The following is a 24,535-nucleotide window of genomic DNA, read 5'->3' as shown; positions in this document are numbered from 1 at the left end:
CACCACTGTCGTCGGCCCGTCCATCTTGGCACATTTCGTTCTCGTCTGGCTCCGTTCACTATCCCCAAGTTGAATGCAGGGGCAGAGGCAGACGCAAAAAATGACAATAAATGAAGCGCCAGGAGTTAGTGCCAAGAAACGCACCCTTTGCTTTCTCTTGTCTTTTAAGTGCACATTGTTTCCTCTCTTTCGCCCCCACGCGTGCGTTCTTTGCTTTTGTTGACGCGTCTAGCGTAACAGTCGTCTAAAAGTATTCAGCGTGCGAACCACTCGTTCCCAGGAGGACAAAATGCGCGGCGAAGGTTGATCCTTGTGCTCCAGACGCATAACACATTTTGCGGAGTAAAAACTGGAAATTATCCTACGCCGTTTTTCGGTGTAGTCTCCTAGGACTTGAATGCGCATGTCCCCCACTCTCTAACATTTCGTCTGCTTCCTGAAAGAAGGCTTCCAAAACTTTAGCAAACCATGCACCTTTGGCCCCTGCTATTTTCATTATCCAACAGAAGCTCCACCCATGCACGCGTTTGTTACGTTTGTGGAAGACAGCGGGGTCATTGAGAGCCAGGTCCGGTGAAAACTGGGGATATTAAAGCGAAAGATTTACTGGCAGCGAACTTGCGATTTCGCCGTGGCGGTGCTCCGAGGAGGCCCATGACGTCACAACGCGCGCCTCGCCGCGCCTTTCCTCAAAATCCAACTTTCAATTTTCAGTTTTCTCTGTCTTCTTTCTCTCCCTCCTTTATCCCTTCTTTTACGGATCGGTTCGGGTGTCCACCGAGATATCTGAGACGGTTACTGTGCCATTTCCTTTCCTCAAAAACCAAACCAAACAAGTGAGCTGACGGCGTTCATAGAGTTCATTGGCGTTGACAACTTTGCAAAGGCCGTTCATTTTCACGAAAGGAAAGGCACACAACCGGCTCCGTGGGTCAGTGGCGTAATAATAACTGGTTTTTGGGGAAAGGAAATGGCGCAGTATCTGTCTCATATATATCGTTGGACACCTGAACCGCGCCGTAAGGGAAGGGATAAAGGAGGGAGTGAAAGATGAAAGGAAGAAGAGGTGCCGTAGTGGAGGGCTCCGGAATAATTTCGACCACCTGGGGATCTTTAACGTGCACTGACATCGCACAGCACACGGGCGCCTTAGCGTTTTTCCTCCATAAAAACGCAGCCGCCGCGGTCGGGTTCGAACCCGGGAACTCCGGATCAGTAGTCGAGCGCCCTAACCACTGAGCCACCGCGGCGGGTATCAGTGGAGACCTCAATCTCGCTTTCATGTACGTGGCGTTGGTGTCCAATTGCCAAAGCGTGCTTTGATTCCGTTCCGCACACTGAATAGGCAGCGCGCCCTCCCTGCCCCCTGGGAGGTGGCATGCAGTTAATGGTTGATCGCGAGAGATTGATCACCAAGCGAACGCTGCGGCCTAGCTATTGCTGCAGTGCCGCATGTCAGCCACATCGCTGTCAGCGCTAATGCATTCAGGCCACCTCTCTCTCACCACCGCCACATGCATCAAAGCACGAATGAGGCGTCCGCATATCCAGGGAGCCAGTTATGCGCCCTTCCTTTGCTCAAAGCCATCGCCGTCTAGAACATTGTCAACGCCAACGCCAATGAACACAGTGAACGCCGACATCTTTTTTAACAATTCGCTAGGCGCTATTTATGACTGAACCCGATTTCAGCGCAGAACTTACGGTTAGGTGCATTTTCGTGGTTTAAGAGTGTACTGAAGGAGGCATTGTTGAGCGAGTTGGTGCAGTCCACTTTGGACGAGAAGAGTTGCGGCATTTTGACAACCACAAAACAGACAAGACGGCACCAATCCCATCCTGTTTGTCTTGTTATATACCGCAACTCTTCTTGCTCAAATCAAAGGCCCTCCTTCTCTACTTTCTGCGGAATTTTTCTTCATAGCAGCAGGTAATACCATAATCAAATTCACATAATAAAAGCCTGTCACTGTAGTTACAGCTTGTAAATCACCCTTTGAGACAACAACATTTAGCATCCAGAATAACCAACATCACTATATTATGTGCTGAAGGCATGGTCAGGAATTACTTTAAAGGTGAAAGACCCGTAAGTTTGTATTGCTTACGTTGTGTTTGGGTTTCAGATTCGTAGAGCTGAATCTGCGATTCACCCATCTTCACATATTTATCGCGTAATTCGTTTATCCGTCGGAAGTTTGCGTGAAACGCTATAACCCTTATTCTCATTTGATTAGCTATTAAAGGCAGATTGAGGACAACGCTATCGAATTTTTTTTGTTAGTAAAATCCGAAATTTCGGCATTTTGAGGCCTTTTTGCCGCTTGTACGGCAGCGAAAGGTGCGTTTATTGATAAGGGATCTTGATTCCAAGTTTAAAAAACTTTTTTCCGGCCACTACGATTAAAATTCGGGACTCTCTGATTACGAAATAGGAGAAGAGTGGCGTAAAGCGGCGGAAACTGGAACGAGGACTCCGTGATTGCTGGTGGATGAGCGCTGCTCTCCCGCCTAGCAGCAGCCGAAATGAAAACTGAAGCCGGCCGGACGTTGAAGGCCTCTATCAGCCGTCGTCTCTTCATTTGCGTTTGCACCAACGTTACGATGGATCGCGTTCCCGATTCCGACAACGAAGTTCTCGCAAAGAACTGCGGCCTGCATTCAGCGACCTCAACCCCACACAGCGTGCGATGCTTTTGAGGGCTGAGGCGGTGGGTCTGGCAAGAAAGTCCTAGCGCCGAGTAATCGGCAGCGTTGCTGTCACCGCCGAGCCACTGTCACGAGTGATGTGCATCGACTGGTACGTGCGGGGATATTTAAATTCTGTAATAATAATCCTCGTAGGGCTGGTTATGCAGCCCATCGTCTTGGTACGTTGACGAAGCGAACACGCCGAGCGGTGCGTTTGCTAACGTGGAGGCGCATTGAAGATTGGCTATTTCCTTGGCGCAGTTGCGTACCGTTGCACGAATTTTGTCCGTGGTGCACTTAACGAGACACTTGGAGGTCACCTGCTGCTCCGTCTTTGTAAACAAAGGCGCATAACGAAACCATGCGTCCAGGCAGACCGCATAGCCGCGAGCACACTAAAACATACCGAAGCTCAGCTGGCCGCCTGTTGCGCCGGTAATTGCAGGCTTTGTTTGACTTCCAACATTTAGGTTGTCTTTTTTCCGCCTTCCTCCTGTGATAAAAGTGCACTGGTGGTTTCAAACACGTAACCATCATGCACGTTTGTCAGCCTCAGAGATCTGTAGCTCCGTTTCTCCAATTTCATCATCACACTTGTACTTGCGAGATTGGCCTGTGGCGGCGATACCTGTATTTTAGTTCTTGCTCTTTGCTGCCTTGCAAGAGCTTTGTTTTCCGAAATAGTGGTGTTTTTGCGTTTAAGAGCTGGTGTTCTGTCGATGCAAGCCAATTTCAGTATCTCCTCAGGGTCCTTTTAACATTCAAGGTTTACGTTAATATTGCCGTTAATTTCTTCACGATCAATTCTTTTCCCATATCATCTATATTTAGGGCCCTTCGTTTTCGGGTAAAACTTGATTTCGCTCAAATCTCGCTCCCCGAACATGTTTCTGAAAAATCGATTGAAACCCGATTTCTCCCCGAAAATCCGCCTTCTAGATTATGTTGCTTTTCCAGTTCACAAATCTGAAGGCACCGTAAGAAGGAAAAATTGGTGTACATCTAGTACGTTCTTATTCCAGAGAGGCGTCTACGATCAAGTGGAGATCTTAAACCTCTTTTAACGGTCGTTTTCATGAAGCGGATGAATTTGAGGACAAATTAGAAACGGGGAATTTAGAAGCGAGGCGCCATAAAATGACCCTGTGCGTTTAAAATGGTTGGTGTGGTGCTGCACGTTTTCGCACTACAAAAATAAAGGCAGGCCTGTCTTAACTCAGGCGCCGGAGTGCTCCGTAGGAGGTTGGTATCGTACGCGAAGAAAGATTTGAAGTAGATTAGGAAAACAAAAATCTTATTTGGCAAACAATTTTTAACGAGCCCCACGATTTCGAAGTTGTTTAGGAGAGAATTAGCAAAAAATAGGGCACCTTATGGTAGCAAAAGAATGAAGGGTTATTGTAAACTGTCTCAAGAAATGACCCGAAAAAACCCTAACTTCGGGAATTTGTCACGAATAACCCGATTTGCACCCGAATATCGGCTCGAGAATTATCACCCGATTTCAACCCACCAAATAAAAAAATAAAAAACGAAGGCGAAGGGTTCTTATTATATTAAATAGCATGAAACTATAGTTTTCTTTACTGTATCACTAGTGGTAGGTTCTCAATAGAGTCAATATAGCATGGGCTTTGCTTTTGTCTTTTTCCGTGCTAACAGTTGTAATCGAGCCTCTGCCATGTTCGTGCTGACGTGGTATTCTGTAATATTGAAATCCGCGACATCATATTTTGCTGCATAATATGACACGGCAGATGACTTCAAACCTCTCGGCGTATTCCTGTGAATTTTTCTTACAATGATATCCTTCTTTTGCAGAGACTTAAACATAGCTGCCTGCTTGACATGTCCATTTTTCGAATCAGCCTCCACATCTGCTCTTTGACAAATTTCCACTGTACAAACAACGATTTGTACACACAGGTAATTTTCACGCACACTGCCGACATATCAAACATTACTAATGCGCAAAGTCAAAACTATAGCGCAGCTGTAAATAAGCCAGCGGCGGAGCTTGAGGATCAACCCTCGTATGTGGTAATAGAGCTGAGGCAGTGGTTCAGAACAGTTTTCCTTGCGCGTGCTGGTTTTCCTGTAAATGCGCAAATGCGTGCCGACTTGGTCTGTTTTATCGTAGCAATAACGAGCAGCGCGGTCCTATTCGAATAAAATCGGAAATACAGAAATTGTAGCTTTCCATTTTTCCCAGCTGAAAATTAAGGGCACCAAAATATGGTAAAATCATTTATGGCGAACAGAATTTAACCAGGGCATGCGGTGATAGAGTTGAACAGTCAATATGTGAAATTAAAAAGAAAAGTTTTGCACGACAGGCGATACAGACACAGTGAACCACTATGCCGGCAAAGTCAATGTCACCGAAACGACTCCCGTAAGAGTGGCCGGACATAGATTTAAGCCCATATTTCAACCCACATTATGTAACGTAGAACGTTGGGCGAGTTGGTAATGATTCATCGAGAAACATCATGTACAAAAAAGACGAGAGACAAAGTACGTATAGATAGCGCTCATGCTTCGTCCTGTTCTGTGCTTTGTGTTACGTCTTTTTTGTACGCGCTGTTTCAAGATGAACCCACATTCACAAGTCCTCGTAGTCTTTCGCTGCAATACAGAGACACGGCAAAATATATTCACCAAGAATGCTCGAAATTTGTCCTCGCTGGGACCGGGACGAAGTTTTCTTCGACTGCAAGATTTTGATAAAGTTTTGCACCCTTCCTATGTAGCCGTATGACCGCGCTCAAGTGGATACTAATGTGTAATTACTCCCTTAATACATCCACAGTATTGGGCCTTGGTTTCGGCTTGGGCAGCTCAAGGTACTGTCACATCACTACCTTCCATCTTCATTTATCTCTTTTATCCGGCTCCTCCTCATTCAGTACTGACTGTGTGCAAAAGCACGCCGGAGGCAGGATCCTCCGGTACACTGATGTTCCATGCTGGAGCATAAAATTCCCTCGATTTGACCCAAAAATCCCTATTTCAGGCCATTTCGCCCTGCAGAAGCTCGAAAAGTCGGTCAACCTGAAAAAACTGAGACTACTTCGGTTCTTGAAGTTCCCTGAAACTCCGAGAAAATTCCCTTTTTGCCGAATTTTACCCCTCGAATGTCTTGAAGAAGGGAAAACTCCCCGAATGCAACATCATTGCTCTGGTTGAGCTCTCGACCCTTTCTGATAATAAAGTTTCTTGATCTCCCTCTTGGCTTCGCAAATAATCGCTTTGCATACACGTCCAGAGTTCAGTTTGCTTTTCCCTTGCTTTTGCTTCTCCTTTCGTGGTGTTCATCTTACTGAGAAACCTTAAAAGCGGCAGCGCTCAGACGGCATTCCATCATCCGAGGGGTGGGTGCGCCATTTTCGGGCAGGAAAAGCCTGTTGTGAGTGCAGACGACGCCGTGTTTGTAGCGCTGATGACGAATGGCAAACAACCGTGAAGATGTCCCTCAAGCTAAGCACATTGACATCTTTTTTGAACGCGTAGGTTAAAACATAAGAATATGCATACCTTGTGGCGGAGATGTCTCGCGTAGGGGTTCCCCATTGTTGTCTATTTTGCTGTTAATGAAGCGTTTCTACATTATTGTAAAATCAAAATACCCTTAGATTGGACCGACGCGAAGGGTTTCTTGTGGAAAACGGTAGACGCTCGCCACGGGACTGCGTACAGTGTGGATGAGGTAGGCAGAGACACTCAAGAAGCGCACGATCCTGATGAGTGGAAACAACGCTGTGGCAACCTAAATTATTTATTAGGTGGGTATCGTTGCTGGCGAATTACACGCGTAGGAAAGCATTGTAGATAACGTTCACTTGTCATTGAGACTTTTAAGAGTGAACTGGCAGTATGTGCGCAACCTAATTGTCCGGCTAAGCTAAGCAGCGGCTAAGTTAAGCACCACTTATCTTTTTCGTACTTCTTTTCAAAATCCATACATCTGCATGAGAAGCATTTCACTAAAGTGTATGCCTTGCCTTGCTGTCGTAGTATAAAAACTCCCGCAGTATTATTATCAAAAGGAATGTTATCCAAGTGCAACCGAGCCCTTTGACCAGGGGAAGGCCAAAAGTCTCGGAGTTTTTTCTGACAATGGACGTCGTCGTTCACCGCTTGTAACCAGATAATAGCATGGTAAGCATTCAGTATCCTTAATTCGGATTCAAGCAATTTTTTTTTCTGGTCAGTCAGTGAAGAAAACCAGGACACACTGAGTATTTCTACCAGTTCAGTTTGATTCCAGTGAAGGTGCGTAAAACACGGTATTTAATGGGATGTTTTCAGGATAACCATATATCTAAATAAGGTACCAATACGCATGAGTAGTGCTAACGCGTTGTAGCGCTGCTCATCAGAATGCCGGCTCGTTCATTTTAAAGAGACAGAAATAGAGGGTGCAAACAAGCTTCGCTTTCAGTGCGCACATTAAGCAGCTACTCCGTGCGTGTAGTTATTGTTTCTTCCATTCTATCCGTACTGTAAGTGCGCTTTTATTTCAAGCTTTCCCCAGGACCCCAACTCGTTGTGACCCAGCTGACTATGACGGGGCAAGCTCAAACGGGCCTCGGAGGCATTTCCCTCTCATGACAATGCGCGCACTGCGCCACGGCCAACTGCCGAACTCGAGGCGTGTATACAATGTCGCCATCAATGGAATTCGCACGAGCGCTTGCGCTGTCTGGCATGCTCTCTCACACACACACACACGCACACACACGCGTGCATGCGCGTGCAGGGAGGGACGCGAGCTGTCCTTCGACCATTCTGCAAGGTCTTCGCGCTTTTCTCTCTTGTATTTACCGCCCTCGCGGGGCGGTGGACGTTGCCGCCCTGCACCCGCGCGCACGCACGAACAGCCGCGGCCGCGTTGCACGAGCCACGTGAGAGGGGAAGCCGCCGGCCGCGAACGGCCCGGCCGCATTTGAGGCAAAAAGCTCGCGTTTTGGGCCCCACAAAGGCTTCTTCCGGAAGACGAGCCAAGTCGAGGATGCCCGGCGCCCACACAACGGGGCGGATGCGCGGGCCGCCCGGCAGCGGGCGACAAAAGGGGACGCCGAGGGTACCGCGTCGGTGCGCGTGCAACCAGCGCGGACACTCATGATGAGCGCATCGCGCATTCAGGGCCTATCACCGCGGGTGCTCGGAGAGTGCCTCGGTGATTGATTTGGTGAATGTCAGCGCGCGTAAGTGAAAACGGGGCGTAGCCTCACTGAACGATCCCTGCAGTCGCTTCGCATGCTTATCGCAGTGTTTTTCTAAGGCTGGCCGAAGTGGGGCAATGATTGCATCCCACACACCCTTCTACAGCCATTCTTTTGCGAAGGCCTGGTGCCCGCGGCGTATACTTAATAGCTTGGTGGCGCATTCTGTCGGCTAACTGAGTCGATAAATGGGACATCCAGAGTGTACTGCTCCTCGGTTGCGTGTCAAACGCCAAGAACAGTCTCGTGTTGCAATTGTGGACAAGCATTTCATTGATATTTGCTCCGGGGGAAGGGGGGGGGGGGTGCTTCATGTCAAAATCAGTTCAAACCAGATCAGACATGTTTTATTCTCAGTCCCTGGTTACGCGACAGAAGATTCAGAAATGCAGGAGCCGAGAACTGAACGCAGGTGTGTGAGGAGGTCCTTATGTTAAAAAGTGAATACATTTTACGCTATTCCTTTGAAATTAAACACCACACATATAAAAAGAGCACATAACACTTGAGAAGACTGGAAAAATGACAAATTACTGGACAGTGCGTGCAAGGTACCATTATCTTCATTAATGTATTTCGAGTTCACCCGCTCGAAGTACAGTCAGGCCAGAATAAAATGCTAACAGCACCTCTGAACAAGACAAAATAATTTACCCGTGTAATTTCACTTGCAGTATACAACTAGCCTTATTCATGTTTCTGGGTAAAGGGTCTACTGAAGTATATATTCCATTTCTAAAAAACACCTCGTTTAAAAGAAGGAAACTGTGTTATATGCGTGGTCCCGTTTCATTCTGACCTAGCTGTACCTCCTCTGATGAATAAAATGATGCAGCCGAGGTTTGGAAGCTTGTTCCATAGCTTGTTTTGTTTTTCTTTGTTTGTTTATGGCAAAAAACATTGCGGCCTGATTATGCTATGCCTTCACTAGAATTCATGCATGCTGCCCCGTTTTTCTTGCTGACATGCATGTCGCCAAGTGTTTCCTGTGAAGACTCCTTTATGCACACTATTCGTCGCGTTTGCTTTTCGTGCCGTCGCTCAGGACGGCAAGTAACGGCAAGCGATAGTTAAAGTACGGCACGTAATTTGTGCTACTCACATCTACGTGGCGCTGCCGCTTCTGGGGTAGGTTGGAGCGGGTTCTTGACTACTGTGCCGTCGAGAAGTTCGTACATGAACTGCCATAATCACAGCGCTTGCAGCTCCATCCAGAGTACTTCTTGGCAAAAGTGTCTATACTCTGCGACTCTTTCTGGGTATGTTGATGCTTGACCGGCAGCAGAAAAAAGGTGCCTTGATTGCTGAGAAAACGCCTTTTGAAACTTTTCCCGCCTGTCGATTTAAACTAGTGACGGCTGCACTGAAAAGGACTCCGTGATCACCGTTTTGCAGTGAATGGAAGTGTAGCCTATCCTCTGAGATCGGCACACCAGTTTACTAGCGAAATCGGCCGATGATGGCGACACCTGTATTTCATATTTTTGGCTTTTTATAGCTCGCAAAAGCTACGTTTCCAGAGAAAGTAGCATCATGTTGCTATAATGCCATAATATGTGCATATAGGGCAACCTCAATTTGTCCTCACTGTCCCTCTGTCACTGTCCCAGAGAAAAGTGTATAGCAGCTGTATTTTACCTCTACTCACCTACGGGGCAGAAACATGGAGGCTAACGAAAAGAGCTCAACTTAAATTGAGAACAACGCAGTGAGCTGCAGATAGGAAAATGATAGGTGCAACGTTAACAGACAGGAAGAGGGCAGAGTGAGTCAGGGAACAAACGCGGGTTAGTGACATGCTACTCGAAATCAAAAATCGCGTGCGAAAGTTGGCGAGCTCTTTCCGGCGACTTTTTGAAACTCTCGCTCACCGCCGTGCCAAGCGTATGCATGCATCGGTTAAGAGATGGCTGTTGGTTAGATTCTTTCAGGCGTCACGCAGCTACCATGGCTGCTGCCAAATCAGCCGCGTCGCTCCGGTGGGTCAGGAAGCTCCGCCTCCCGGGGAATTCCTGCGCGCATCGGCAGCCGACGGTGGGGCCGAGTGCGTGGCAGAGCATCACCGACCTTTAAGCGTGCAAAAAGTTACGAGAGTCGAGCGAAAGGCGCGAAGACGCTGAAATTCAAATCCTGACTACACACAACTGAGCTTCTAACAAACGCATTCAATTTTTTTTTTCTGGAGGATTTTTGTGACGCAGCGTTCTTTAACATTCCAAGAATACCGCAACTTCATTGAGGACCTCTTTCAGAGCCCCTTTAATTACATGTGAATGTAGTTAGTTGAGACTCACAAATATTTACGCAGCGCGTCTTTACATATCAAAGTTACCGATACGCCATCAATACCTAGAAGCGTGATGCTTTACAACGACAAAAAAAAAAGTGTGTATGGTTTTCTGCAGCGAAGCATATGGAAGAAAAATTGAATTACTCCTCTTTGCACAAGCGTGCTTGTGCCCAAAAAGTACGTCACGTGCCCTAGACTGATCTTGTACAAGGATGCCAGGCTAGGAGAGTTGGTGGGGATGCATGTCGGAAAACCAACGCACAGCGACGGGAACGAAGTAAAAAAAAACACACAGACGCACCGAGTGAGTGAGTGAGTGAGTGAGTGAGTGAGTGAGTGAGTGAGTGAGTGAGTGAGTGAGTCAGTCAGTCAGTCAGTCAGTCAGTCAGTCAGTCAGTCAGTCAGTCAGTCAGTCAGTCAGTCAGTCAGTCAGTCAGTCAGTCAGTCTCTCCTGTATCGTTTTCGTTTTTCTCCTGCATTACCTGGAGCATGGCTGGTAACAACGGATGATAAGTAGCTGTAAAAAGCCTCGTCAATGTGTTGTTGTTTGTGAGGGTACAATTGTTAGTAGCGATTCCCGTTGTAACGCTAAAGGTGTCATTCCTAATAAAAACACAGTAGACAATGGTGACTTTCCATTTCGAGCCATGGTAACTGGTTGCATGTTCGATTTCAAGAGTTTGTTATAGTGTTGGTTACAGCAGTTTTGTTATAGTTTGTTCATTTATTGATCTTTATTTATGTGTATAGTCGAAGGGACAGAAGGGCTCATTCATTAAAAGCTAAATCACGGCAACAAAAATGCAAAAAATATAGAAGAAATAATATACCAGGTCAATAAATAAATAATTCAATAAGTATCTAAGCTTATGTAACCGTGACAACTAAGATTTCTCGCAGAATGCTGATTGTAATGGCGATTAAGTACGGGTACTTGAAAACAGCAATGCGCTTGAGCAACAAACTGACGCTGAAGCTGGAAAAGAAATGCAATTTGCATCATCAAAATGCGGTTATAGAAATCTTCAAGTTCTACTAGAGCTAGTGAATTAATTAATCGTTGCGCAGAGGTGCATGGGACCTCCGCACCATGCTATTAATTTCTTAGCCCCCCAAATTCTTAATCTTCCGTGTGATTCGTGTGAAAAAATATAAAAAAGGGAATTGCGCAGGAGCTGTCACTCAGCGACAACAGATGGCGGGGGTGGACTCATGTTGGAGATTATTGGGGTTGAGTTAAGCGCAGGTCCATTACACGCGCGCGTTCATTCGCGGGTTTTCGAGCGTGATTCTGCAGGTCTAGCTGCCTTTGCCTCGTTCCCCGATTTCGCGTTGTGGGTGTCGTCCAGTGCGCTTCGTGCTCGTTGCCCTTATAACACAGTTCGCACTGTGTGTGCACGGCGTTATAAAGGGCAATGTGTAGCTATATGTGACTAGCCCATGAAGAAGTAGAACGGGGAACTATGACTCGGAAGAGGGGCGCGATAAAATGCAGGCTGTACTTCAATCAAACGAGGCTCAAGTTTCACACGCGTAATTCTTTTTTAATACACTGCGAACTCTGCGTTGTCGATGTTTCTCCGGCAGCAACACACGCTTTTATCGCCAGGAAATGGGGATTAAAATAATTCGCCGACCTTTGATGAAAACTCATGACTTCCCTAACGAAACGGACTTCGTGGTCGCATTTTGCTCGTCAACATCTGTGTTACCTAGCCTACGTGTCTCGCGCGGGGAAAAAAAAAGAAAATCACACTGTAGTATGCTTTGGACAATGGCCAAGGTTGCGACACCTATATTTAATGTTTTTGGCTATTTCTAGCTTATAAAACGTTCGGTTTAAGCGAAAGTAGACTCCTTCTCATTAGAATGGGCAAATCTATTCGATACAGGCCACCTTCAACTTTTTTTCTCAGTGTCCCTTTAAAGTGCCCAGCAAGTGTACGCTTGAAACTCCATCAATAGATATACTCTCCCTACCAATAGATTCTCTTATGGCATGTAGGACGGCACTTAAAAGTTGCGCGCGGTTCGTTTCTAACTAGTCCTATTGCGCAGCTAGGCTGGTCAACATAAGAGCCTTACGCAAGCCTCCCGCCACGCCTTTCTGCTTCCCATAATACTTGAAGCGACACAGTTGCAGCTACGGAAGTACCTGAAAAATCGCGCGGCGACATGCGCACTTAAGCGTGACGCGGGGCTTGTTTTCTCCGCTTTTTTTTTTCTTCTGCGCCATAGGCGCAAGCTCGAAGCGACCGCTTTCACCACTGCGAAATCTGGGCCCACACGGCAGATAGCCTCGGGAGGCGAAGACAGGAGACGAGAGGAGAAGAAAGCGAGTCCAATTGTTTTTCTGTCAGAGCAGGCGTCGTCAATCACTCGCGGGAGCCATGTTTATGGAAGTGGAAGACCTGAGCGATGCGAAGTAAGGGCGCAGGAGCATCGCGGCGGAACGGTGGGGGCGTCAGCTATGCATGTCCATGTAGCGGCCCCTTCCAAGGAACGCGAATCGACCTAGCGGGAAATTCCGGTATACACGACGATCAATTTCCACGATGCTATGGCGCAATGAATTGCATGCCACTGAAAGCGCGCCAGCTCACGAGTTTCACTGTCGCGTGCTCGAGATTAAAGACGCTAGCTTATTATATAGGTAAATCATTTATATCAGGAACCACTGAGAAAGAAATAAAATTAACCAGCTGAACTCACGTGTAAACGTTGAACGGTGACAGCTCGCAAACAGGGCATCAGAGCACGCAACACAGCTGTGCCTCAGCTCTACAGCTGCAGTAAGTGTGTCTGCACATCGATCCCGTGCTGCAGCAGCGTGGTCGTTGGCCCAGGCGCTCCGCATGGACAGGCTGGCTTCGTACCGTCCACGATTGAAAACGCGTACCATTAAACTGACAAAACATTATACTGACGCAAAATAAGTATTAAATACCTTCAGTGGTATGCAGGAGCCTCGTTCGAGCTTACTTCAGGATCTTTTTTTTTAATCCGAAGACTTGCCATGTGACAAGTGTTCGCACACGCATGTACAGTATGTATTGGTTCGCTACCGCGAACTCTGCCTATCAGAGTTCGTCGGAGAAACACTATGTGATGTATGAAGCCATGAACGTGTGTGTATGTGTAATGCAATAATGCGCGGCGCACTAGACGCAGCGTCTGGTTGCAAGCCCAGTAATATGACCTGCGCGACGGACGCGTTTTTGATGGCGCATGGACAGCCGGTGCTGCAACCTTGAGTCGAACAGACTGAATGGCACTCAGCTGCTCGACTGCTGTAAAATATTACCGCTGATTATTATCGTATATCGTCTGTGGCACCAACACTTTGGAAAAATGTCTTTTTTTGTGTGATCCTCGGCTGCCATACTTGGCAGGTTGAAGTCAGCTGCGCTCTTAGGCCTGGTCTTCTGGACAGTGGCGTTTATCTCCACATTTTGGTGGCGGATTGAATCAGGTTAATGGGCCACAGGCTACACATGTTCATGGTGCAGTTCGAATTAGTGAGTTTTCGATTACTTTTTTATTAAAACCTTCTTTCGCGTGTCGTCAAAGTAGCATCAGGAACCGTGAGGGAGAAAAATTATAAACACGCCCTCCCGAGGCAACGACTGGGTGCCACCTTTGTGAGTGTTTTTTTTTTTGTTTCCTCCCCTTAAACAGAAAGAAATAGCGCAGGCTTCGAGTACGCACTGCGGTGAATTTCAAAGGCGCGGTTGAGGGGGGGGGGGGGGGGGGGGGCAATGTAGTGCCACGCCCTCTGTGGATGCAATGAATGGCAGACGGCCGAAAAGGAACAGTGCATGCCCTACTGACAGGTGTGGAGACTCTCCGAGCGGTCTTTTGGAACGCGAACCCTGTCAGTTGAGCCTTGGAAACGGGCCAACTGTAAAACCAGAGCTGTAAGTCGATTCACACGTGAAAGCAAGCAATGCCTGAATGCCTTTAACTTAGTTATGAAGTTTCTGGCGCATATTTCACCTGGGAGGCGTGCACGCCCGAGACATTTTGCATCATATCATCACGCTTGCGTCGCAGCCATTGTAGAGAAACTTTCCGACAGTCTTCATAGCCCTTTTGCAGTGGTTTCTATCTCGTGGTGCTTCGTTCTTCGAACACTGGTGTACGTTTAGTTGACGTCCTCGCCACTTCTCTCACACGAGCCGTTTGCCTAGGATAAGTTCATTCGATGTTGGAGCGAAGGAACCTCGTAACGAGAAAAGCGAAAGGCTACCTTTCGTATACTCTGAGACGTGGACAGTGCAGAGACCACTGCAGCCTAACGACGGCACAAAGTTTTGCACGCTTTAATCGTTTTTTGAAGGTCTTACTCTTTAACATCAATAGCTCCTACATCAGAAGTGAAAACGAGCACTGAGCGTCTTCTTGCCTCTCTCCCCTCTCGGTTCGCAGTCGAATCGAATGACAGCACAATGAGCATGTGCGCGGTATGACCGTCTGCCGGCTGCCTTTTAAAAGTGAAAGCCGCATTCACGTGCGCGTTGGCATAAAAAAAAGAAGGGGGGAGCTAAAGAGGGTGCACTGTGATGTCGTATAGTTCGCCGAACACTGGAAGTATTGCAAGCGGTGCTCTGGACGCGGAGTGGGACGTGCAGCTTTTAGGCGGTTGCAAATGGCGTCCAGGCTCCAGATATGGAGAAGTGACTGCTTTTGATGGAACGGTAGAGATATGCACGGTCTTCATCCGAAAAGATCTGTGGCTTGGGCTACGGATAGTACATGTCGAAACAATTCAAAAGCAACGCAAATATGGACGATCATCACGGATATCAGCCTTCGGATCCCCTTTGCTTGTAGTTTGCTTTAATTACTTTGCGCTTCGAGCTCTTTCACGCGAGCGAACCTTGACACTATTTTTTTGCTAATTTTATATCCTATAATTGCAAATAATTTCGTCTCGAGAAGCTGGGCCGAATATCTGTTGCATTTATTTAATGGCAAGCTTGTGGTTGCTATTTCTTGTCTAGATTGTTCGGCCCATAATACAAACTTATTTACATGCAAAGAGCTTATAATGAAACTAACAACCAAGGAAAGGTTTCCAGTGCCACTAGTAAATTGCAGCTATCCCGTGAAGCAGATCGGCAGACGTCAGAGTGGATGTCTTCAAATTATACTGACACCTGTCGGGAGACAGTACCTTTCGTTGCATACGACAGACGTATCGTATTTCGGATTATGCTCTTCTGAAACCGTTCACAATAGCCAGATGGCATTTTAACGTTAAAATGTGTTCTGGGCACCCACACGCGGTCATTTCTTGCAAGCGTACGCGCTGAATGGCCTCCTTTCTTGCAGCCGCCCGTGATCCATCCTGGATGGAGTTCAGTGCTGGATGCGACCGCGTTCAGGTCGGCGTGCCCGCAGTTCGACTACCGCGGTAGGATTGTCGGCAACGAAGACTGTCTCTTTCTTAACATCTACACACCAGGCTACAGGGTAAGTAGGAATGCTGTGCACACTGCCTGCGCATTTCTCAGCATGCCCGGCAGTACTGGGTGTGTTTGCGCGGCTTCTTGACGCCACTGAATGGTGGACTAAGATTCCACCGTGACTTGCAATGACGAACTGCATTGCTTAACTCTGAATTTAGGCGTAAGGCAACTAATTAGTCGCACCATATCAGTCCCGTCTCAGCCAGCTCTTTTGATGGAAATCTTTTAACCGGCGTGACAAAAGGCGTCATTTGATTTCGAGTGGCAGTATTTAAGGTGGTGATGGCGATAATGTAATAATAATAATAATAATAATAATAATAATAATAATAATAATAATAATAATAATAATAATAATAATAATAATAATAATAATAATAATAATAATAATAATAATAATAATACAGGCGGTGATCGCTTAAGAATAATGTTATTGGCGATCTCTCCGCTAGCGCTTCATATTAACAGAAGTGTTCGACCCCGTACCAGTCACCCACAGAATAATCGACCCTCTAAGAGCGCCAAAAGATGACGCATCACGTTTCCCTGCGCTTCTATATGCACATAGAATATCAATCTGTGCTAGAAATGTTACACCTGTGCACTCTGAAGGGGTAATGGATTCAAAATAAGCTACGATACAGAGCGGTCAAAGCGAGTCTGGAGCACGCTGAATACATAGGCAGTTGTTGAAGCTGTTGCGTGTAGCAGTTTTTCAGGTGGTGGAATACTGCCGCCAAATAAATTCTCGACTCAAATGTTACCAAAGTGGTACATAATTAAATTCCAACTGCCGCTGTTTCAGTATGAACCATAGGAAAACTACATAAAACTTGTGAGGGCGACCGGAGTCCTCTATTAAAGAGCCAGGCTCTGGCGCTCTTTCACTGGGATATCCTTTCCCCATGAAGAGCTATCAACGAACTAGTTGGCAAGTAAGGGTCCGACGTGAATGACGTTGTTTGAGATGTGGAGACATTAACAAGGTGTTTAGTAGCAGCGCTGTGCACGTGAGATTTGCTCATGATTTTCTTGCGCGTCGCAGCCATTGTTTGGTCATAAATCATGAATGGCTATTGCGCGAACGCCAGCCAGTTACGAAATCAATCGTACGGATGAGGACGTGTGAGTAGTGTTTTGAATCTGGCCCCCAACTTTTAAACTTCAAAGCTTGTTCTCACACTGGTTGCTTGCGCAAGACTAATATCTGTCTTTATTGTGGGTGAGTCCATGGAGTTGAAGCTTGACAGTGCAGCATTTCTGTGTCGCCATACGTTAAATAACCGATTAACCGCGAAACGTTGCCAGCCACTTTTGGGACGAGGCGGCTAGCATTTATCGCCTAATACCTCGTTCGCTCAGTGCATCATGTGGCTATTTTAGTCTTGCAAAGAAATAATGAAAATTTGGTAAGGCCTCTTTTCAACCCACTGATTACCAAACGGCGTGTAAATCAAGTAACAAAATGCTACTCCCATACTTTTACATAACCTAGTAAGCGCATAGTACTCTCTTTGGGTACTGTTCGCTGTGAATGCACTGCCTTCCAATGCAAATTCATAATTTTGCATTAGAACACTTACAACACGAAGTACTGGGCTCTTCCCTGTTCAGCCAAATCGCTTTACTGTAGAGTGGTGCGAGCAGGCATTTTTTTCTTCACAGTACCTTGGTAGAAAGGAACATCACATCTATTTTTAGAAAAGAACTACTCGCATAGCAAGAAAAAGGAGCGACCTTGCAAAGCAAAAGGTAAAAGTAATCATTACACTAAGAACTTTTGTTTGCAAAGACAGTAATTATAATCTATCTCGACGTACCGCACAAATTTTTTATTGCGATTTACCGATCGTCAGTAGCATTAGAAGGGTGACTTTTGAAGTTACTTTCTAAATTTCTATCTGTTCTCACACTGCTTCGCTTCACAGAATGTTAGAAAACGTGTATTGCCACAATGTCACCTCCTCCCCTAAGCAATTGATAAAAGTCGAAAATGTTGACTTGTGCCAGCTAGGACTTCCTGCACTGCGAATATCGCCGTTAGTTTCTCCAATTTTCACCGATGCGCAGAATGGCCAGACGCCCTCGTACCCGGTGATGGTGTTCGTCCACGGCGGGAACTTCGAGACAGGAGCGGCAAGCCAGTACGGGCCGCAGAAGCTCGTCGACAAGGACGTTGTCGTAGTCACCCTAAACTACAGGCTCGGCATTCTTGGTACGTTCTTTTGCATTTTACATCCGAAGGTTGACAGGCAGCAGTGGATAAAAAATATGTGTGCTGTGTCTGCTCATCTCCTTACGTATATAGTATGCTGACAAATGCCATGGGTGTCTGCGAAAAGAATGGGTCAAGTTAAATTTAGCGCCATTACAACTTCGCTCACTTTCTATGAACAGAAAGCATCGCTCCGTACGCTCGACATTACATAAGACGGAGTTTATATGGAGAGAGAATTGTGGCCTTATTTCGTACCATTAACTATTATGTTACTCTCGCGGTTCGGCACACCTGAAAATAAAGAATGTCGTGATGACTCTCTCATTACAGTCTACAAACTGCTTAACCCATTTGTACATGTGGCTTCGTACTGCAGGATTCCTCAGCACTGGCGACAGTGTCTGCCCGGGCAACCTGGGGTTGCTGGACCAGAACCTGGCACTGAAATGGGTGCGCGACAATGTGGCCCACTTTGGTGGTGACCCCTCGCAAGTGACGCTATTTGGGCAAGGCTCTGGCGCCGTCAGCGTCTTCCTGCACATCCTGTCGCCCCTCAGCCAAGGTACGCACCGGGTGTCATGTCTCTGTGAGCGGCTATGAGCAGGCAAAAAGGCTTCGGGCCAATAAGGCGAGTAGAAAATACCCATGACGCACCCCAGAGCTGCGTTCGCTAACTTTGTTAGCGTGGCAGAAGCGCATGCAGATCTCTTTTGAGCTGCCTCGGACTATGGTAGAGGCAGCTCTGAAACAATGGATAGTCGCGTTACCGCCCATATTGGTAATGCAGTTAATCAGAGAAATGATTTGAACGTTGCTTGTAATTTTGCGTGAGAAAGAACCACATTCAGCACATAGATTCAACCTTGTATTTGGAGCATGACAGCCTTAGATGCTTATGCGCCACTAAACCCAACACAACACAACACACAATGCAACTCATTCTGGAACTTTGTGTGAGACATAGTTTTACGAATATAATGGAATTCGAACGAAACGTAAAAAATACAATTCTTTTATCACTCACTCTCATTATCTTCGTACAAACTCGCCCCTGTCACCAAGAACTCAGTTGTCACAATAAGGGCTCGTAACTTGAACGAGCAGTCACTGCTATTAGAGCTTTGACGATCGATGCCAAACGTGAGGAACTAAATGACGTGAACATCGTTGCGACCTTTAAAGTGCCGGCTCATAATATGCACGACAAATAAAATGACGACTGTTAAATACAAATTTTTCTGGATTATTCCCATCTCTGGACACAACTCCGTAGATTCAGAAGAGCTATTTTTGCAAAAAAAACTTTCTCCAGCTTCTGTATTAGCTATTTGTATGTGCAGGCCAAGGCAACTACTTCTCCACGTGTTGAAGTGCTCTTAGCATAAGAGATGGTGAAATGACGCCCAGACACTTCAATAGAGGGCGCAAACCATGGAGTATGACGCGGCGTAAGTTTAGGATTTCAAGCGGCGCGCTCCTCTTTCGAAACGTTTTTGTCTGCAAATGTTACAAGATCTTCTGCCGTTGCTAATTTCGAGCAACTGCTTCTTAAATACTATACGAGAAGCTATCCTTCAAGATGCACATGATGACGTCATGTGAAAGGTGTGAGGCGAAAGGGAACAGTCACCGAATATGTGGGCCCCCTCATTTGTACGCTGGCTCTTGTCGGTCTCTGAGGAACTGCGTTTGCGCAATGTGATCAGATGTCCTCTTTGGTTGGAAGAGAGAGAGAGAGTGCACTGTACTGCACAGCTTGTGTGTTAGCCGCTCAGTGGCTGGCGGGATTGCCGCACGTGGGCCAGCTGGTCTTTCTGCCGGTGCGATGCGAGCTAAGCACTCCACGAAAGAAGGGTTGGATAGGAATAATGTGGTGGTTGTATGGCTAATGGGCACTTAAAGAGACAGTGGGAGAGGTTGGCAAAGTGTTCTGGACAGTTGAAACTTGAAGGTGTGGCCTACTGATAGTAGACACGCTCTAGCAGGTGTATAGTGGGTATTAAGTCGAATTTTGCGTAGGGGACGAATGTATAAGGTGGAGATTAGAGTTTCGATTTTGAGATTCCTTGAGACCGCCGTTTTGTCGGAGGAAAAAAAAAAACTCAGCAGAATCGGACTTGCAGTGTTCTGCTTTTAGACCAAGTTTCCCCTTCTTAGGCGTTTTGTCTCATTAATTTCAAAATCAGTCCCGGGGTTTACAAAAGAAAGAGGGACGAGAAGAAACCGTAGGCCCCACTAGCAGTGATGGCGACCTTGCGTTTGTTTCGGCTCTGTTCTACAAGTAGCTTTGAGCATATGTTATGGCAACCCAGGGCAATAATATTAGTCGTGACTCTGGCTTCGCATTTTTCTTGCCCTTTACTCAGTTATTGGCCGCTGGTGAGTCTCGCTCCACTCTCGACTGAGGCCTTTTCCTCCTCGAACACGCTTCTAGTACTTTCTGTACACAGAGAAACAGCGCAAGATTCGGCAGCGTAAAGTGTGCCGCCATTGATAATGAAATATGAAAAGAAAAACAGGCGTCCCTTTTGCGGCATAAAATGGGACCACGAAGCCGAAATTTTTGTTAGGGTAGGATGGCCTCACGAAGCTTTTGTTACGCCGTCCAAAATTTGATTTTTCGAAGTAGGTCTTCATTAGTGGCCACGTTTGAATCAAGGGCCGCTGAGAAACAGCGACCGCGCTGGTTGTACGCGTAGATATAAGCACCCACAGGGCCAGCGAAGGTCGCGGAAAGTACTGCTCCGCGTCACTTTTATTCTCACGTAGCTGCGGCGACATTCACTGCCGAAATGTCATGCTATTATAGCAGTAGGACGCGCATGAAAGCTTTGTGAAGCAAGGTTCTTGAACTCATTCGGCTGTACTGCCGCAGTTCATTGAGGTCTACCATAAGTTGCCCTTTCGAGATCTAGATGCGCGATCGCGCTCAATGGGAACGTAAGGGCTCTGGACACATCACGATTTTAAGAAATGGGTACATAAAAGTCATGACTCATGACTGCATTCTATTCTTGAAACCTCTGAATAAACCGAACGGAAGAACTCTCTTTCTAGTCGCTGGCGAGCTGGGGTCTCGTCGTTCAAGCATATTGCGATTTAGGGTTCTATTACGCACTCGTCGGTTTATTTATTTAATTATTAAGGCGATAGCCATTAATGGCTCATACTCGCGTTGATCGTCCGTTCGTTACATCGCCACCCAGGTCACGTGACCTTAAGATCACCGAAAGATTTATAATTTGGGTAAAAATTACAAACGGCTTTCACCTTCCCGCATTTAAGAGATATTTGAGTGCCTCCAACGAATTTTTATTTAATACAAGAAAGTGAAAACAGCACAGAAAGACGTCTAAAACTGCATAGTATAAACGACTGCAAGAAACTGTTCATAATACATCAATCCAGTACGATACTGTGCGAATAAAATAATAAAACTTAATTGTGTCGCTTCGAGCTCATGTGGCCAGCGAGTTAAGTGGTGGTGTCTTCTGTGCCTTATTCCTAGAGGCACAAGATCAGGCGACGGACCTATTTTATGATCATTATTTTGGTAGTGAGGAAGGAATTGAAGTCGTGATTGCTTTCTGCCTATTTTCGTCGGTGTGCGCGCAATTGTTCTTCATAATCCTGGCAAGAGAGTCAAGTCTTGAGAATTTGTTAGATATAAACGTAACCGTAGATATAATCGTAACTGTTATTGCCACGCAGTGGCTATGGCAGTCCGGCATTCAGGAAGACAATGAAATCGGCTTGCAAAAGAAAATGATCTTTACGGTTACCTGCGCCCACAAATAACTGAATGACCCGGCGGCAGCGATAGCAACAAGCGTGCTCGGCGCTCGTCGAAGAGAATGCGTACCACTCTCGCCTGTGCTCAATTTAAAGCTGGCAAGGAAGCCTCGAGATAAGGCACCGAAACCAACTACAACAGTCTCAAACAACGTGGAAGCAGTTGCACGTGCCGGCAGCTTTGAGCGTGAACAAATAAACAGTACAAATATTCGCGGCATTATTTCTTTGGGTCTTTTTGAGAGGCTTAATTAGCTGAGTTCAGGGATTCTGTGCCACATACATGTATACTCGAGATGTAATTTTATATTGGTAGGGATGTTCTAAGTTCAGAGTCCAAAAAAAAGGATTTTAGGGGAAGCAGAGAAGCGTATAGAATCAGTATGCGTATTCCAGAACAACGTAGGAGCTACGGTCACAACCAAATATGTATAGTCCTCTACTTGGGCCAATGTGTGAGCTGGAAACGAGCAGTTGTTTAATTTAGATTTATTGTAAGGAACGAATGTTAATCGGGGCCCATAGCCATACTTTTTTTACAGCTGCAATTAGATATGCCGTTTATGTCCGCACAAAAGAATAGTTGCGTTCATCTCAGCTAATTCGTTTTGGCGATCGCCACCGATTTCTCGGCAGCGCACGCTTCAGTGTTGTAATCCCACGTCATCCCATTGTGATTCATTTCTTTTGTCAGCTTTCCGACGCACCTGAGCAGAGCTATGCGTAAGCCGGAAAGAGGCGTGGTTTGCTGGCGGCCGGCCAGACTTCAGAACAGGAACACCCTTGGCCGGCTTCCACGCCGAGAGGACTTGTCCACACACTTCTAGAGAATTGCAGAGCTGCGCGAGACAAGAGCGGAAGCTTTGACACTCATAGCTGATTTTATCGTGACCTAGAGATGAGTGTTTATGGGCGTCGGTAATGGGGCTGCTGTTATTTAATTATTCCTGGTAATTGGGCTGCCACTGCCCTAGAAAAGCGAAAAGATTTGTTCGGCGTGCTGGCCGCCTTGCGCGTGCAAAAATTATTCCCCTTATTTATTAGCCCATCCAATGGAACGCAATAATACAATGAAAGCGCTGTGAAGGAGCGCACCTGCTAGCTGTACGCTAGCGGGCTTGCCTATTGGAGCTTGATATTCGAACTTCCATGGGTACACGCTTGTCTCTTCGACAGAAGTGCAAACTCGGTCTGGTTTAGTAATGTGTCGTACAAGATTTCTTTTTTGGTAGCAAGTAATAACAATGCATTTAGTTTTACTCTGATCCAAGGCGCTTTCTCTGAAAACTGGCTAGTCAGAGCTCGCAAGGAAGCAAAGCGCTGTTTTTTGAGGAAAGAACGTGTTTACCTGTAATTTGCCTAACTGGCAGACACTACGGCGGAAAAACGGACTAAGTTCAACATGATTCATCACACGCGAGCAGTGCCCACCACCAAGGCTCCAGCATGAACATACCGTCTCTGAACGCCGTTGAAAAGAAAGTTGAACGGCGCCTAGACGCGGGAAGCAGCGACAAACAGAACATAAAAGCGGTGCAGCAAATTTTATCTTCGCTTTTTAAGACAGAGGAATATTGTCCTCTGAGTGTACTGATAATTAAAATTCATTAAACCCAGCGCTTTAACTTTACTGCGATAGCAGTACCAGGGGTACTTGGCAAAAATGCCGGCGTCGTCCGTATGAACCCTTTGCGAGTGAAGCCTACACCCTCAAAATCCCCCCCCCCTTGCACCCTCACCCTCCATAAAAATTCTGTCGCGTCTGCGAAGCCTCGGCTTAGAGTAAAACCATTCATTGGACTAAATGCATCAAAGTAATCATCGAAGTTAAATCCGACTGCTATTGCAAATTCTCGAGACAGGTTTAATGATCGTCCTGCCAATTCTTTTATTAAATGTTAACGAAGCCGACGCCATCTTGGCGCTGCTTTTTCGCTTGAAGTTCACTTACCTATTACGTTCAAAACGTCATCCCCGCTGTCCTGCTGTGCCATGTTTCTCTGCTTATATTCTGCAAATAATCAGTGGTCAGTGCCCCCTGTGAGATTTTATTTGCTAGCTCATTAGTGACTTCGCTCGCTCAGACAGATGAGCAGAACATTGAGGACGCCATTTTTACTTATTTAGAAAATCAGCTAGATGGAGTTGCTCTAGTGACAAAAATCCAGCTGCCTTCCTTTGTATGAATCGCTTCAGGTAGTCGAAATAAAGATATTTACTTATCGCAGAAATAAGTCAGCGACAAAAGAAGGCTTTGGACTCACTGCATGAAGATTTAGTGTCGCAGGGTTCCGATCCCTTCCCTGGCCGCTTGATTACATTTAGTCTTCACATTGATTCCAGAGATCAATTCATTAAAAATATCATATGGGTTTTGTATAGCGCTTAGTTGGGCTTGTTTTCTTCTGCTTAGCTTGTCTATAGTTTTCTTTTTCTCTTAAGAGTCAGATCATGCGCCCAGCCTTGCAACATTCATTGCCCCGACTACTTCTGAGCATGGTTCCGTGTCCTTTACGCGCCTTCATTTGGGAAATCAGCGCCATTTAAATTAGCGCACGCAGTCTCATTGCCAAAGACTTTCTCGGTGCATAGGTCTGCGAGACGATAATCACGGAGCGTTTATTCATCATATTCTCTAAAGAGGGAGGGCAAAAGAGAGAATTTTAATACGCGTCCCAGGTTCGGATAGCTGGTTATAGTGAGAGGGTTGAGGCGTGAGTTCTGCGCGATATATATGATGGTTACCCATGACGTGGATGAAGTGGGCCACCATGCAGAAGCGGCCGTAGTGTTGGGCTTAGTGCAGCAGGAGGAGTGAGCCAGCACTCCTGGTAACAGTCGTATG

At 46.4% G+C, this 24,535-nt stretch overlaps 1 protein-coding gene across 1 annotated transcript in view; it reads left to right on the top strand.

The window, feature by feature from the left end:
• Nucleotides 1-24,535, top strand: part of LOC144114413 (cocaine esterase-like) — a 47,860-nt gene that overhangs the window by 11,303 nt on the left and 12,022 nt on the right. Inside the window, 3 exon segments of the mRNA XM_077648138.1 lie at nucleotides 15,544-15,684; nucleotides 17,751-17,895; nucleotides 18,275-18,460. Of these exon segments, the coding sequence (XP_077504264.1) occupies nucleotides 15,544-15,684; nucleotides 17,751-17,895; nucleotides 18,275-18,460 (472 nt within the window).

This window comes from Amblyomma americanum, chromosome 1, assembly GCF_052857255.1.
Source record: "Amblyomma americanum isolate KBUSLIRL-KWMA chromosome 1, ASM5285725v1, whole genome shotgun sequence".
Lineage (NCBI taxonomy): Eukaryota > Metazoa > Arthropoda > Arachnida > Ixodida > Ixodidae > Amblyomma > Amblyomma americanum.
Note: the sequence above shows the minus strand (reverse complement) of the source record. Positions and strands in the feature narration are given on the sequence as shown.